The sequence below is a fragment of the Lissotriton vulgaris genome, unplaced genomic scaffold (assembly GCF_964263255.1).
Source record: "Lissotriton vulgaris unplaced genomic scaffold, aLisVul1.2 SCAFFOLD_901, whole genome shotgun sequence".
NCBI classification, from domain to species: Eukaryota; Metazoa; Chordata; class Amphibia; order Caudata; family Salamandridae; genus Lissotriton; species Lissotriton vulgaris.
The window spans coordinates 441135-455628 of NW_028241589.1; the positions used below are offsets into that span (position 1 = coordinate 441135).

At 48.7% G+C, this 14494-nt stretch overlaps 1 protein-coding gene across 2 annotated transcripts in view; it reads left to right on the forward strand.

Moving 5' to 3' along the window:
* The window catches only part of LOC147670609 (grancalcin-like), a 185499-nt gene that overhangs the window by 20667 nt on the left and 150338 nt on the right, over positions 1-14494 (forward strand). For both annotated transcript variants that reach the window (XR_015303646.1, XM_086948133.1), the window contains exon 2: positions 11068-11227. Coding sequence is in view for 1 of the 2 variants with exons in the window: in XM_086948133.1 (XP_086804259.1) it covers positions 11069-11227 (159 nt within the window). In the remaining variant the exon portion in view is untranslated. The remainder of the gene's footprint in view (positions 1-11067; positions 11228-14494) is intronic.

Genomic DNA, 14494 nt, shown 5'->3' on the forward strand with positions numbered 1-14494 from the left:
CGTATGATCAACCAAGATTCATAGGGAGTAAGACGTTTGTCAGCCCCAGAATGCACCTTCTCACTAAGAGCCCAATGCCAAGCCTGTAAGTAACGGAGTCTCTCCCCTTCCAGCAGCCCATATTCCCGTCGAAAATGAGAGCAAGGAAGCACCCCTTCAGCTGCATATAAATGAAAAAGAAACCGGCATCCCGCTGTCCGCCAGCTCGCATAGGCTGCAGTGTCCAATCCCGGAGTGAAATCCGGATTGTCCAAAATTGGGGTATGGGGGGGGGGGACAGGAAAGTGGGAAATTCATGGCTAATATTTTTCTTTTCCGAAACTTCTAGTTGGACCCTGGTGATATGAGGCGTATAAATTGGGGGGTCTATGGTGTTTGCGGACGAAAGGGATTTCTTGTAAAGGTCTACCTGCCACATCCTGGTCCTGAAAAAGCCAGTGCTTTCCAGACTCCCATCTGCTCCACTCCACTAGAAGGTGTAGCTGAGCCGCCTGAAAATATAATGCCAAGTCCGGGAGACAAATCCCTGCATGCTCTGGGGGGAGCATCGCTATTCGGAGTTTGAGGTGAGGCGCTCTCCCAGTCCATATAAATTGGGCCAGTTCTGATTGCGTCTGTTTTATCTAACCCCTAGGGTTAAATATAAAACCTGTGGGCGGACAGTCCTCTTTATTGCTGCGACCCTGCCTAGCCAAGACAGAGGGTAGTGCTTCCACCGCCCCAATTACTTTAGAATCTTAGACCGTAACTGAGCATACTTGATGTCCACCATGTCTCTCAATGGTGGGGCCAACCTAATCCCCAGATAGGGAGCCGCCTCTTGTCGCCCACTGAATGGGAAACTCCTTAAGCAGTAGATCCCGAGTGTTTGTCTAAAAACAGATCCAGGGCCGCTGATTTTCTCATGTTGACCTTAAACCCGGAGATCCGACCAAACGAGTCTAAGTCTGCGATACAGGCAGGCAGCGTGACCGCAGGTTGAGACAGCGATATCAAGACATCGTCAGCATACAAGCTGATCGTGTGCACGTAGCCCCTGAATTTGATCCCAATGACGTCTGGGTTAAGCCTCAACTTCTGCGCCAACGGCTCCATATAAAGAGCAAAAAAGAGGGGTGACAACGGGCACCCTTGCCTTGTTCCCCTCTCGAAATCAAACCGAGGGGAGGTAAAACCGTCGATTCGCACTGTAGCCGTCGGGAACTTATAACAGTTCAGAACATAAGTATGAAACTTTGGACTCATTCCCACCTTCTCAAGAACCCTCGCCAAATAGGGCCGGTGGGCCCTATCAAACTTCTTCTCTGCGTCAATTGCTAGCATCTTATATTCCCCAGCCGTCCTTGAGGCCTTCTCGATAAGATGCAGGGCCCTTTTTAGTATTATCTGAGGTCTGGCGTTCCGGGATAAAACCGGCCCGATCCTAGTCGATTAAAACCCCCCTATTTGTGGTCCAACTCGAACAGCCAAGATCCCTGTATACAATTTGAGGTCAACGTTGAGTAGTGAAATAGGTCGGTACGCCTCACACCTCACTCTGTCCTTTACTGGCTTCGGTATAACCGCAATAGAGACCTCCAAGAGGTCACTCAGGATTTCTTCTGGCTCTGAGAAGGAATTAAAAAAGGGCACAAGTAATGGAACCATTTGCGCAGAGCATGTTTTATAAAAATTCGCAGGCAACCCATCAGGCCCGGGGTTTTTGCTACTTTCAGACGGGAGATGGCATCAATGACCTCCTCTGGCCAAATCGCGCTCTCTAATAGGTCTGCCTGTTCCCTTGAAAGTGTCGGAAGGGGAATGGAATCTAAAAAGGCCTCCTCCATGTCGCCAATAGACTCACAGGTATAAAGGTAGGCATAAAAATCTCTAAACGCTTCAGCTATGTCGTGATCTTCAGTGATGTGCCTCCCATCCCTCCCTACAATCTCCTGCACTGACTGCCGTTGTCTAGTCTCTCTCAACGTATGCGCCATTAGCCTCCCACATCTATCCCCTTCTGTGTAGAAGCCTCACGCAAACGCAAGGCCGCAAACTCCGCTCTGTCCTGGTTAATCGCCACTAGTTGTTGCCTGACTGCCTTCAACTGCCTCCAGACTCTGGGCGCCCCTGTTCTCTGGTGCATTAGCTCCAGTTCCTTAACCTGCTGAGAGATCATCTCGCTTGCGTTGCCTTTCTACATTGTCCGCAGCCAGGATTGCTATAAACTCACCCTGAATAATCGCCTTCAGAGCTGCCCACTGTGTTGCGAGTGTAGTATCTGTGTTGCTGTTATGGGAGAGAGAGTCTGTGATGGTGCACTGTATTCGTGAAATCACATCCTTTCGGTGCAGTAATGTCTCTCTAAGGCAGAGGTCTTCAAACTTTTTGATGCCGAGACCCCCTTGTAAAACCTTTTTAGGCGTAAGGACCCCCTTCCGACAAAAGTTTCTAGAAACTGGTACTCCTCATCATCAACTTTTGACAACCATAAATGCGCCTGTTAGACCTCATCACATCCCTCCATCATTCATCCACCCACACTTTCACACATCCATCCATCCACCCTTTCATCCTTCCATCCATACATCCATGCTTCATCCATCCACCCTTTCATCCTTCCATCCTTCCATCCATACATCCATCCTTTACCCATCCACCCTTCCTTCCATCCACCCATCATACATCCACCCACCTTTTCACACATCCATCCATCATTCATCCATGCAACCTTTTATCCATTCATACATCCACCCACCCTTTCATCTTCCCATCCTTCATCCACCCACCCTTTCATCCTCCCATCCTTCATCCACCCACCCTTTCATCCTCCCATCCATACATCCACCCTTCACCTATCCACCCTTTCATCCATCCATGCACCCACCCTTTCATCCATCCATCCATCCATCCATCTACCCATCATTCATCCCCCCACCTTTTCACACATCCATCCATCCATCATCCATCCACCCTTTCATCCATCCATCCTTCATCTGTCCACCCTTTCATTCTTCCATCCATACATCTATCCTTCATCACTCCACCCTTCAACCATCCACCCTTTCATCCTTCCATCCATACATCCATCATTCATCCATCCACCCTTTCATTCATCCATCCACTCATCATTCATCCACCCACCTTTTCACACATCCATCCATCCATACATCCATCATCCATCCATTCACCCATCCATTACCCATCCACCCTTCCTTCCATCCACCCATCATTCATCCACCCACCTTTTCACACATCAATCCATCATTCATCCATGCAGCCTTTTATCCATTCATAAATCCATCCACCCTTTCATCCTCCCATCCATACATCCATCCACCCTTTCATCCATACATACATCCACCCACCCTTTCATCCATCCACCCATCATTCATCCCCCCACCTTTTCACACATCCATCCATGCATCATTCATCCATGCAGCCTTTTATCCATCCATCCATCCATTCATCCTCCCATCCATACATACATCCATCCTTCATCCATCCACCCTTTCATCCTCCCATCCATACATACACCCATCCTTCATCCATCCACCCTTTCATCCTCCCATCCACCCATCCATCCTTCATCCGTCCACCCTTTCATCCTTCCATCCATATATCCATCATTCATCCATCCACCCTTTTATCCATCCATTCACCCATCATTCATCCCCCCATCTTTTTACATATCCATCCATCCACCCTTTCATCCATCCATCCTTCATCCTTCATCCGTCCACCCTTTCATTCTTCCATCCATACATCTATCCTTCACCAATCTATCCTTCATCCATCCACCCTTTCATCCTTCCATCCATCCATCCATCCATCCATCATTCATCCATCCACCCTTTCATCCATCCATTCACCCTTCATTCGTCCACCCATCTTTTTACACATCCATCCATCATTCATCCATCCACCCTTTCATCCATCCATTCTTCCGTCCACCCTTTCATTCTTCCATCCATACATCTATCCTTCACCAATCTATCCTTCATCCATCCACCCTTTCATCCATCATTCATCCATCCACCCTTTCATTCATCCATCCACTCATCATTCATCCACCCACCTTTTCACACATCCATCCATCCTTCAGCCTTTCATCCATCCATTCACCCATCATTCATCCACCCACCTTTTCTGTGCCTCTCTCATGGGGGGCAGGGGGGAATCAGCATCTCTCTGCGTCATCTTCATTCTTCTTTCCCACTCATGGGAGGGCATCTCTGTGCCTCCCTACTGGGGGCGGGGGACGTGTCACGGGACCCACAGCTCCAGGTGCGCAACATCCATTGAACTCAAAGGGCTACACTACAGCCATTCCCCCAACCCCCCTCCCCTCCCCCCCCACCCCCAGCTCCCCCCAGCTCCTGTATGTGAGCCCGGCTGTAACAGCTTCAGGGACACACACACAGTCACACCCAAGTACTTGACCGGTCTTTCAAAGACCTTTTACTTCCTAATGAGGCGTTGATGTTTTTCACACCTCGGTGTGAATTAGGCCTCTGCCGTGAGCACCCTCCATCAGCCTGATGCCAGGAGCTGCACTCTGCAGAATCTGCGACCCCCTTCCCAGGACTCCACGACCCCCCTGGGGGTCGCGCCCCACAGATTGAAGACCGCTGCTCTAAGGAGCCATGTCCACCGCGTGCGCTGGAGGGGGGGAAGAGCAAGGCTAACGGTCACAGGGGCATGATCAGATAAGGAGGCAACTCCAATCTCCACCTTTGTGGCTAGTGTGTGTAGGCAGTGTCGCAAGCAGGTAATGTAAGCGAGCATATGTTTTGTGCGCATTTGAGAAATAAGCATATTCTCTCTCCTGTGGATCCCTAAAGCCTAACTCGCTTAATCGGGTTGTCCCTTGACAGATAGCGCTCCCGCTTGTGTGGTGCGCTGACAGGACCTATCCAAAACATTGTCAAAAAACAGATTAAGGTCCCCTCCTAACAGAATGTGGCGGTCTGGTGTAGAAGTAGCTTCTGTTAGCACAGTGTGAAAAAACCTCTCTTGACCTTCATTTGGTGCATAAACAGAGCCGATTGTAAACAGGGTAGTGCCTAAGGAAAACCTATAAATAACAACCTTCCCTTGATCTCCGCTAACTTATCCAGGACCTTACCCGTAAATCTCTGGGACACAAGTATAGCCACTCTGCTGTCTTGGTGGAGCTTGAAGAGAAACTGTAGGGGGAACTTCCGGGACCGGAGAAGCTGGCAATCTCGAAAGAGATGCGTCTCCTGCAGGAGGCAAATGTCAGCATGGGCTTGTTCTAAACCGAGCAAAACGGCCCTGCGCTTGACTGGATTATTCAGCCCCCTCACGTTAAGTGTAAGTATTTTCAATTCCGTAACCGGCATCTAACCATGTTGTTTGGACAGCCATTGAAGCTCACTAACCAGGAAGAGTCCGTACGTCCTCACGAGTGCCAAATTCCCCAGTGTGCCGGCCTCTGTTTTCAGGACATGCTTTAGCTCTTGGTGGACAAAGGACTGCAGAATCCCTCCCGCTCCCCTAAAAAGAGAAAAAAAGTACTTTCAAACAAATTGTCCATCATCCGTAGGTGCTTGGTAATAAAACAATACGGGTAACTCGTTAAGTCCTAACATACTCCCACACACCGACGGCTTGTGCCGAAAGGAAAAAAGTTCACACTATAGGCTACAACATCGAATAAAGTCAGCCCGGTTGAGCCAAAGCCAGTTCAGATGCCGCTGTTTCTACTGCAGCCCGTTAGCCCGCTTCAATCACAGCCGCAGGAGGCCTTCTTGCCCGTCTCCTTCGTCTCTGCTTGGTGTTTCCCACCCCAAATGAGGTGTAGAAGTTGAGTCTTTACAGCTCTGAAAAAATGTCGACTGGGGGCATAGGGGATATTAGTGAAGAGGTAGAGCAGTTTGGGTAAGACCACCATTTTTTAAGGGCGGCTCTCCCAGCCAGGGAGCAGGGTAGCACGACCCCTCCGGGAATTTTCTCAGTTATTAGATCAAGTGGACAACCATAGTTAGCCTTTATCAGCTCCTCTCTATTGCGAGAGATGACCATGCCAAGGTAGGTGAGTGTATCGTCGCACCATGTAAGGGGACAGTCTGGCTCAAAACTCGTAGTGGCACCATTGAGGGGATAGATCTGGGACTTTCCCTAATTGGTATTGACCCCGGAAAGGCGACCAAATAGAATACGTAACCTGAGAATGGGGTTGAGACTTTCGCCTGGGGTTCATAGATAAAGCATGAGGTCATCTGCGTATAAAGAGATTAGTATTTGTCTATCTGGATAGATGAGCGCATGATCACAGAAGTGTTGCCGGACTTTAGCAGCCAGAGGTTTAATAGCCAGGGCAAAGAGGGAACCCCTGTTGAGTGCCTCTGGCTATTGTGAAGGGGGAGGATCGAGCGCCATTGACCATCACGGTAGCCCGCAGGCCAGTGTATAACAGATTTATCTAGGCCAGAAAAGGGGCGGGGAATCCTATGTGGTGTAGAATAAAAGCAAAAGAGTCCCATTCCAGGGAATCAAATGCTGCTGTGGCGTTGCAAGATGGCCGCAGCGTTCATGTCGGGGTCAATATCTTAGAGGACCACAAACGGGGTACGCAGGTTGTGAGATGTGCCTCTGCTTGGTACAAACCCCGACTGGCCGGAAAGGACCAAGACGGGCATAAGGTGACTGATGCGATTGGCGATCTGAGCGTCAGCGTTGATGAGAGCGAGAGAGAGGCACTGTGAAGCTGGCTTGCCCAGTTTTGGTTGGAAGATTATGAGTGCTTCTCGCATTGTTTGGGGTAGTATGCCCATCTCACGGGCCTCTTCGAAGACCTGCCGCAACACAGGGATGAGTAAGTGGCGGTATGTTTTGTAAAATTTGGCTGGGAGGCCATCCGGCCCTGGGGCCTTGCCTGATTGTAGTTGAATTATAGCGGATATGATCTCCTCGTCTTCATGTTGTGCAAGGAGGAATTCTCTTTGGTTGTTAACCAGCTAGGCTATGGCAGTGTCTTCGTAGAAAGGGGTGATGTCTACAGGTTGTGTTCTGTGCGTCCTGTACAGGGTTTTGTAAAATTGTTAGAAACACCCTAGATATGGTAGACTTTTTCAATGTAGTTGGCTGTCCTCATCAACTATTTCTAGGGCGGTATTGGTGAAGCTAGGGGAGCGAATCAAGGATGCAGGCTCTTTGCTCGACCTTTCCCCTTCTCCATAGCGGCGCGCTTGGTGATCTTTTCCCCTAAATTTACATTCCCGTTCGGCCGTCTCCTGGTAGTCCCTAAGCAGGTCTCGCAAGTGCCCTTTCAATTCAGAGATTGGTGTAGCCTGTATCTGAATTTCTGTGTGATTAAGCTCAGATTCTAATTTACGAAGTGTGGCACGGATATCCTTCAAGACACCACCAGTTTTAGAGATACAAATCTCACGTATGGTGACCTTAAAAGCCTCCCAGACCGTGGAATACTGGGAGACAAATCTGTAATTTCGGGTAAAATCTGTTATTTCTTGCTCTAGCTCCACCTTGAAGACTGGCTCTAATAGGGTCTGTGGGGCCAGGCGCCAGGAGATATAAGGTGATTCTTTATGAGGTGGCGTGAGGGTGAGGACAGGTGAGTGTTCGGAGTATGTGCGTGAGAGGTTAAAAGCATGTGACAGCCAGGGTGATAGCTCTTTAGTGAGGAGCCACCAGTCTATGCCAGGACCAGGACCAGGAGAAGTGAGCAGTGGAGAAGCAGGAACCCTCCCGATCACATGGTGGATGTAGGGCTCGCCACGCGTCTATTAGATCATCCCCTATAATGCGATTGCAGGTGTTATGTGCGTTGGAGTAATGATGGGTTTGCGGGTGTGACATTCTATTGTCAGATCAAAAGTGACATTAAAATCTTCCCCCCACATCAAATATGTGGAACCAATGTCGAGTATCTTGCCCCAAAGGATCTGATAAAGGTCTGGGTCATCCGTGTTGGGCCCATAGCAGGAGATGATAAGAGTTATAGATTGGGCAGACAGTCGACCCCAGAGGATACTGTACAGACCTTGCGTGTCTCCGTAAGACCCAATGGGGGTGTAGGGAGTTGTGGGTTTCACTAGGATAACTTTGCTCTAGGCATAGGAGGAGTATGATGAGAAGCACCTGCAGGTCGCCCATTGGAACGCAAATGTGGTGGAGGGAAGTTGCGTATCCTGAAGCATAGCGCAGTGGATATTGTGACGATCTAGATAAGCAAGGCTAAGTCTACCTTTGCAGGAATCACCCAGGCCATGCACACTCCAGGTCAGGAAATTATATTTGGGGGGACTAGGTTGGGTCTCAATGACAATTGCGCAGTTTGATATTGGAGGAAAGCGGGTGCTGTCTAAACTGGTTAGTCAACCAGGGCATACATGTGATGAGTGCAATAAAAAGAGGTACAACACTCTTCCCCCCCCCCCCCACAGCAGCAGCCCAACCCCGCCGTGACACCCCTCCCCAAAGTCCCCAGGTACCACATGCCCAACAGGGGAGAATGGGACCAACATGTTAAACATTTCAAACTAAGTCAGTTTAGGGTTCACCTGAGTGGGTCGTCCTGAGATTGGCTGGAGGGGAGGAGTGGTCTGTCCATTTTAGGTAGAGTTTTTAGGAAGTCAAAGATGTGTTGAGGGTTTGTAAAGAAGTGCTGTTTCCCTCGGAAAGTGACCTTGAGGCGTGCAGGGAAGAGCATGGCGTATTCCATGTTAATTTGTTGGAGTTTATTTACCAGGAGGAATTTTCTGCGCCCCTCCTGAACTGCCAGTGTAAATTCCGGGTATAGTGAGACTTCTGTGCCTTCGAAGAGTACTTTCTTGTGTTCCCTGGTGAGTCGCAGGGCAGTATCCCGATAGTTAAGTAGTTTCTCAATAATAGGACGAAGAGAGGCGCCATGCACAGGACATGAGGTCAGTGAGTTATGCGCTCTCTCTATTATGAACACGAGGAGAACGTCTCTCTGCCAAAGGCAGCAATCAACATACTTTCTACGTATTCCTCCATTTTACCAGTGGCGGTGGATTTCGGTACTCCCAGGATTCGTAGTTTGAGTCTGGAGCGAGATTTCAAGTGCTCATTCTTTGCGGCGATGAGTTTCAGTACCTTCTCCATATCCAACGTTTTAGTAAGGGTGGTGGCGTAGGCATCTTTTGTCATATACTTTGTTCAGTTTCCTTGAGGCTCTCTTCATGTTGATCGTTTTTGTGCGCTAGGGCGTCAATGTGCCCATTCGTAGTGTCCATTTTAGTTTCTATGGACAATAGGCTGGATTGTATGGCAAGAAGGAGGGCCTTCAGATCATCTGTGGACGTGGGTTGATCAGAGGCAGTGGATTGTGTGCCCTCCATTTCTGCCTGCGAGAGTGAGGATTTCCTGGCTCCGAAGTTAAGTTTGGGTTGATTTCAATCTATGCAGCCCATGGCGGGATGTTAGCTCCGCGGGGGGAAGGAAACGTCTGATGTTAGCTCCGCGGGGGGGGGGGCAGCCAGAGTCTGATCGGGCTAGAAATGCAGTCGTGAGGCAGGGTTCCGGACACGTGGGTGAGCAGTCCTGCTGCGATGTCACCCCTCAAGTAATAGAGTATGCAGCGGGGGGGTATGGGCTGCTACAGGCTTTCACCAAGTGAAGCCTCCAGCATGTAAGGGCAGGCAGTAGCAGCACCCTGCTTCCCCCCCCCCCCTCCCCCCCCCCTCCCAGCATTCCCCCACCCCAATGGGTTGTTAGCAGAGTGGGCCGGGGCAGTACCCTCCTCGGTGGAGCACAACAGGCAAGCAGCGACACCAGTTCCCCGCGAGCCCCAAAGGCGCACCCAAGCAGTGCCTGAAGGGGCCTATGTGCAGCAGCTCACGTGGGTGAGTAAGCTTTGAACGGGCGCTGGGCGGGATGACAGGACTGCTTGTCGGCAGGGATCCGGCGTGAGCAACGGGAGAGCTCTCAGGCCAGCATCGGCTGATTATGAACACCCTACGAGAGGGGAGGTCGGCGGGCCACGTATCCCCAGCGGGAAATATTGGAAGGGTACGGGACGGCAGGGGTAGGGGGGGGGCAGCAGGACACCGTGGCTGACTCAACAGGGCCTCTGAGGCAGTACATCATTTCTCCGGTGCGGGCTATTCACTAATCGCAGGATGCGCACTTGGACAGCGCAGGCCTCTCCGGTCCTCTTCTAGGCAAGGCTCTGCCAGATTTGGGTGAGAGCGCCCGCTTGCGCTGCAAGAGCATCGTCTGCATTCACCACAATTCCCCCGCCAACGGGTCCAAAGTCTAGGATTTCCAGGGCGAGCAGGCGTTGCGGCGGAGGCGCAGATCACAGGCGCACCTATAGTCTGCTCCAGTCCAAGTCCTCCCGGCTACAATGTAAACCACTCTGCGCAGCCGAACGAGGTGACAGCAGCGGGAGCTCAGACACACTGCAGCAGGTGGGGCATGCTCATCAATCAGGCTGGCGAGGTGATGGAAGCAGTGTTTTCCATCGGTCACAGTACGCAGCTGGGGCCGGCGGATCCCACCGCGACCGATTGCTCAAGAGGTCAGAGACGGCTTTTTGATGCAGCCGGGTGGAAAATCTTCTGAGGCAGTTTCTGGTGCTCCTGGTCGATTTACGGCAAAATAGTTGCTGTGGGAGGCGGCGGATGGCTAGAGCTGCCTCACTAGTAAGTTTCCAGGTGTGTGGGGCTGGATTAGAGGAGGATGGCAGATGGATTGTGTCCCAAGCAGCAGGAGACTCGCTGAAGTGTGGCCATCTTGCTTGGCGCCCTCTAGCGCCTCCTGAGGTTCTTTAGGAATTGTTTTGATCTATGGGCTTGCAGAGAAGGAGTAAACTTACTTTTAACCTTTATCTTAACCTACCTGCACATTGCGCTTACGATTTCTTTCCCCTTTAGTTATTACATGTATAGTAAATGAAGTAATAATAATGTAAATGAAACCATTTTTATCTTACTTTGCTTGGAATAATGAATCCAGAAACCTTTAGTCTGAGCATTAAAGATGAGCCCTTTCTGTAGTGTGTTTTTTCTTTGTTTGCAGTTGCTATATTTGTAACAATCACAAAATAAAAACTGGAATTGTTTTCTTTATGATTAGTATGCTGGCTACAGTGCAGCACAGATGTCTGGAATGCAGATGCAAATGGGACAAGCTATGTCTGGTGCAGTACAAGGTGTGCCGCCAGGTGCATACCCCGGATACCCATATTCAACTGGCGATTCCTATGTGGAGTTACTTCACTGCTGTAGCAGGACAAGTAAGTTTGTTCTCTAGTGGGGATGTGTTTTTTTTATTTTCTTTGTGGGAATCTTTCTCTTCCATTTAACTCATAGTTATTTAGATGGGGCCAGGAACGGAACCATTCTTTTGAGAACAACAAAGTCTTTAATTTGCATGCTCCTATAATTGCTTTATTGGAGTATTGATCAATGTAAGCATGAAGTGCACGTCAGTAGCATTCTCTTTCCGCTGGTTTTTGCAACAAAATCTGTTTCAGAAAATCTAAATGTTACAGGTACAAATGCATTTTGGCAAACCCAATAAAATGGTCTCCCAATAGGTACACACATGTTGGTGATCCTAACACCTTGGCTGCTGTGGTTATTTTTCCCGTGTGCTGGAAAATCCTTGATGCCATATATTCATGACGAGCTCAGCTCGTCATCAGCACACGACCACTGTGGCTGATGACGAGCTGAGCTCGTCATCCGCATCGAAGGGGTTAATGAAGGTAGTGTTTTCTACCATATTCGTGAACGAAGTTGAATCTGGTTTGCTATGGACCCCTAAATGGGGACCCCACAATGGTGTGCTTCATAACCAAGCCTGACAAATATTATATATATATATATATATATATATATATATATATATATATATATATATATATTCTTTGTACAACCACCTCTACAATCAAAGCTCATTCCCCATTGATTTTCGTTGATGTATTCATGCCCTACACGGTTTCTGGGCACTATCTGGGTTCGTAATTTGGTCTTTCCATAATTCTGCATCATTATAGTCCTGCTCACATTTGGCTGGATGCTATGCTACAGATGCTATACATAGCTCTGCAACGTCTCTCTTCACTACTACTATGCCCAGCCCCATAAATGTACGTGTGTCAGCTGACAATTGGGTCTTCCAGGATGTTCAGCAGTGCCATTTGAGGGGTCAAAGTTAATGTACTCCCCACCAATGTTCCCTCTAATTTATTTCCTCTCTGTGCGGCAGTGTATGGCCTCTGTGCGCTGCAACCTAAGCTATGTGCGCCAGTAACCATGCGCGCGTGTGGGTGCAGTGCCAAATATCACTCCAAACTTTTGCAAACAAAAGGGAAAAGACGGTGCATTTCCTCACATGCAGATCCACGTGAACGGTGTTAAAGGCAGGTTTGAAACCATCCCACATAGCAATATGAGACCCGGAATTCATCAACAGATTGTTTTAAATACTGTTTCTCTTTAATTTAGTTGTGATGTGAGTGGTCAGTGAAAGTCTATTACAAAGATTTTGCAGCAAAATGTTGTTTACATAGTTAATGGGTAGCACTTTACTCTCCTTTCATTGGTGCAACAAGCATGTAGCGAGAGCTGGATTTCATATTCGAACGTGAGGAACACTTTGGCATACCTAGCGTGCAAGGAGAGCTGCTGGTTTCCCCCAACAGACAGCGCGGGTCCATTGCTACTGATCACATAAGTTTGGGGAAATCCTCAAGTAGTGTGTGGTGAGCGCTATGGCCTCACAAAACTGTGGTTGCAGTTGCTCTGGGTCTCTGATGAGCAGGAGCAGAACCAGCAACAGTTTTCCAGGAATCCCCTCTGTGTTTCTTCCCCCCCCCCCCCCCCCCAGCGAAGAGGAGGTGACGGACCGTGTGGACAGGGGCAAGGTGCCATCCCATGAAATTCTCTTCTGGCCAGTAATTGTAAGGACCCTCTGGAGCAACCCTCAGCACGGTCCTCCTCCATGAAGGGAGAGGCAGGGAGCCTTGCACCGGGGGGGCAGTGTTTGACCCAGCTGGGGCCTGATGGGCCCCGGAGGGCTTCAGACTCAACTGAATGTAGGGTGAGGCATTCTACTGTTGGCAGCTGCACTGCACGCTGGTGGGAATTTGGATTGGGGCACCAAGCAGATGGGGGGGTTCCAAGCGAGCTCTCATCCAGATCAGTGCCGTGTCCCCCCCCCAAAAATAGGAATTCAGAGGCTGGACCTGGGGGCCCTGTTTATTTTATTTTTATTATTTAATGCGTTTTTATATAGTGCGGACTTTACCCGAAGGTGTCCGAGCGCTTCACTATAGGAACAGTAATGTTACATGAGGAGAAAATTACATGAGAACACATTACAAAAGCAAACGTTGTTACATGAGGCAAAAGTTACAATTGTGAGCAAACTAAATAAGAGGTGGCAAACAGTACATTACAGGAGGAAAAAGTGACGTGTGCAAGTTACAAAGGCGTACAAAGTACAAGTAGAGGTATAATACTGCAATAAATGGCAGACACTCAAACACAAGAACAAACGTTACGTTACATGAGGCAATGGTGGCACTTGTGCATGTATCAAAAGCAAACAAAATAAAATACATTAGCCCTGCCCCTCCTCACACTGTGGCATCAACATTTGTAATTTGGCAGGTATGGAGTGACCAAATCGTAATATTAAGTGCCATTAAACTAATCACTATGCTTACTGGAATTATTAATTTCGACCTATAATACATTACATAAATAGGAAATTAAGAAGCGTTACTAATCTTGCCTTCCCTCGAAGATCTTCCAACAATTCCTGCAGACTCTTGTTGCTGCTCTATGCGCATTTTGGCAAATACTGTAGAAAATAGAAACAAAAGGAGAGGTTTACATTCACGGTGGGTAAATATCTTCCACACAGGAAGCGCTTGTGTGGAATGAAATAAAGAGAATCCGTTTCCGAGCAGTCTAGAGCCACCAACTTTGGACAGAGGCATGGTTATCGAAATGGCCGGTATTTTTGATTAAAGGTCGCAAAAAGAAATATGGCAATCCGATATAGCCAATGTTGCTTGCTTGTAATAACTGCCCCAAAATATCAAACAGAGAAAAAAAATCACTTTACGGGCGATTAGAATGATCTAAACTACTGCTGCATTTTTATTAAGGCAGAAGCAGAACTGCTAAGTAAAAAAAAAAACAAAAAAAAAAAATATATATATATTTTTTTTTTCTAAGTCACATTTACTTGGTACCGGCCCTGATTCTCAAAGCAGGTATTTCTCTCTGAGGATGGCGGCAGCCGCTGGTCAAGGACCGAAATATACGGCCACCTAAATCCATCTCCACGGCTAGGAGCACCAGCCCGCTGTGAGCTCCTTCTTAGGTGCAAGTTTGTGTGCACTCCCTAACTGCTCCCTATTCATGCCCTGACGATTGTGGTGAAAGCTTACAAACCCAGCGTGTGCTTTTAAGTGATTCTAAAAGCACACGCTGTGTTTGGTGCTGCATTTCTTCTGTTTTCTAAAGTGTGGCTGCGGGCAGATTTG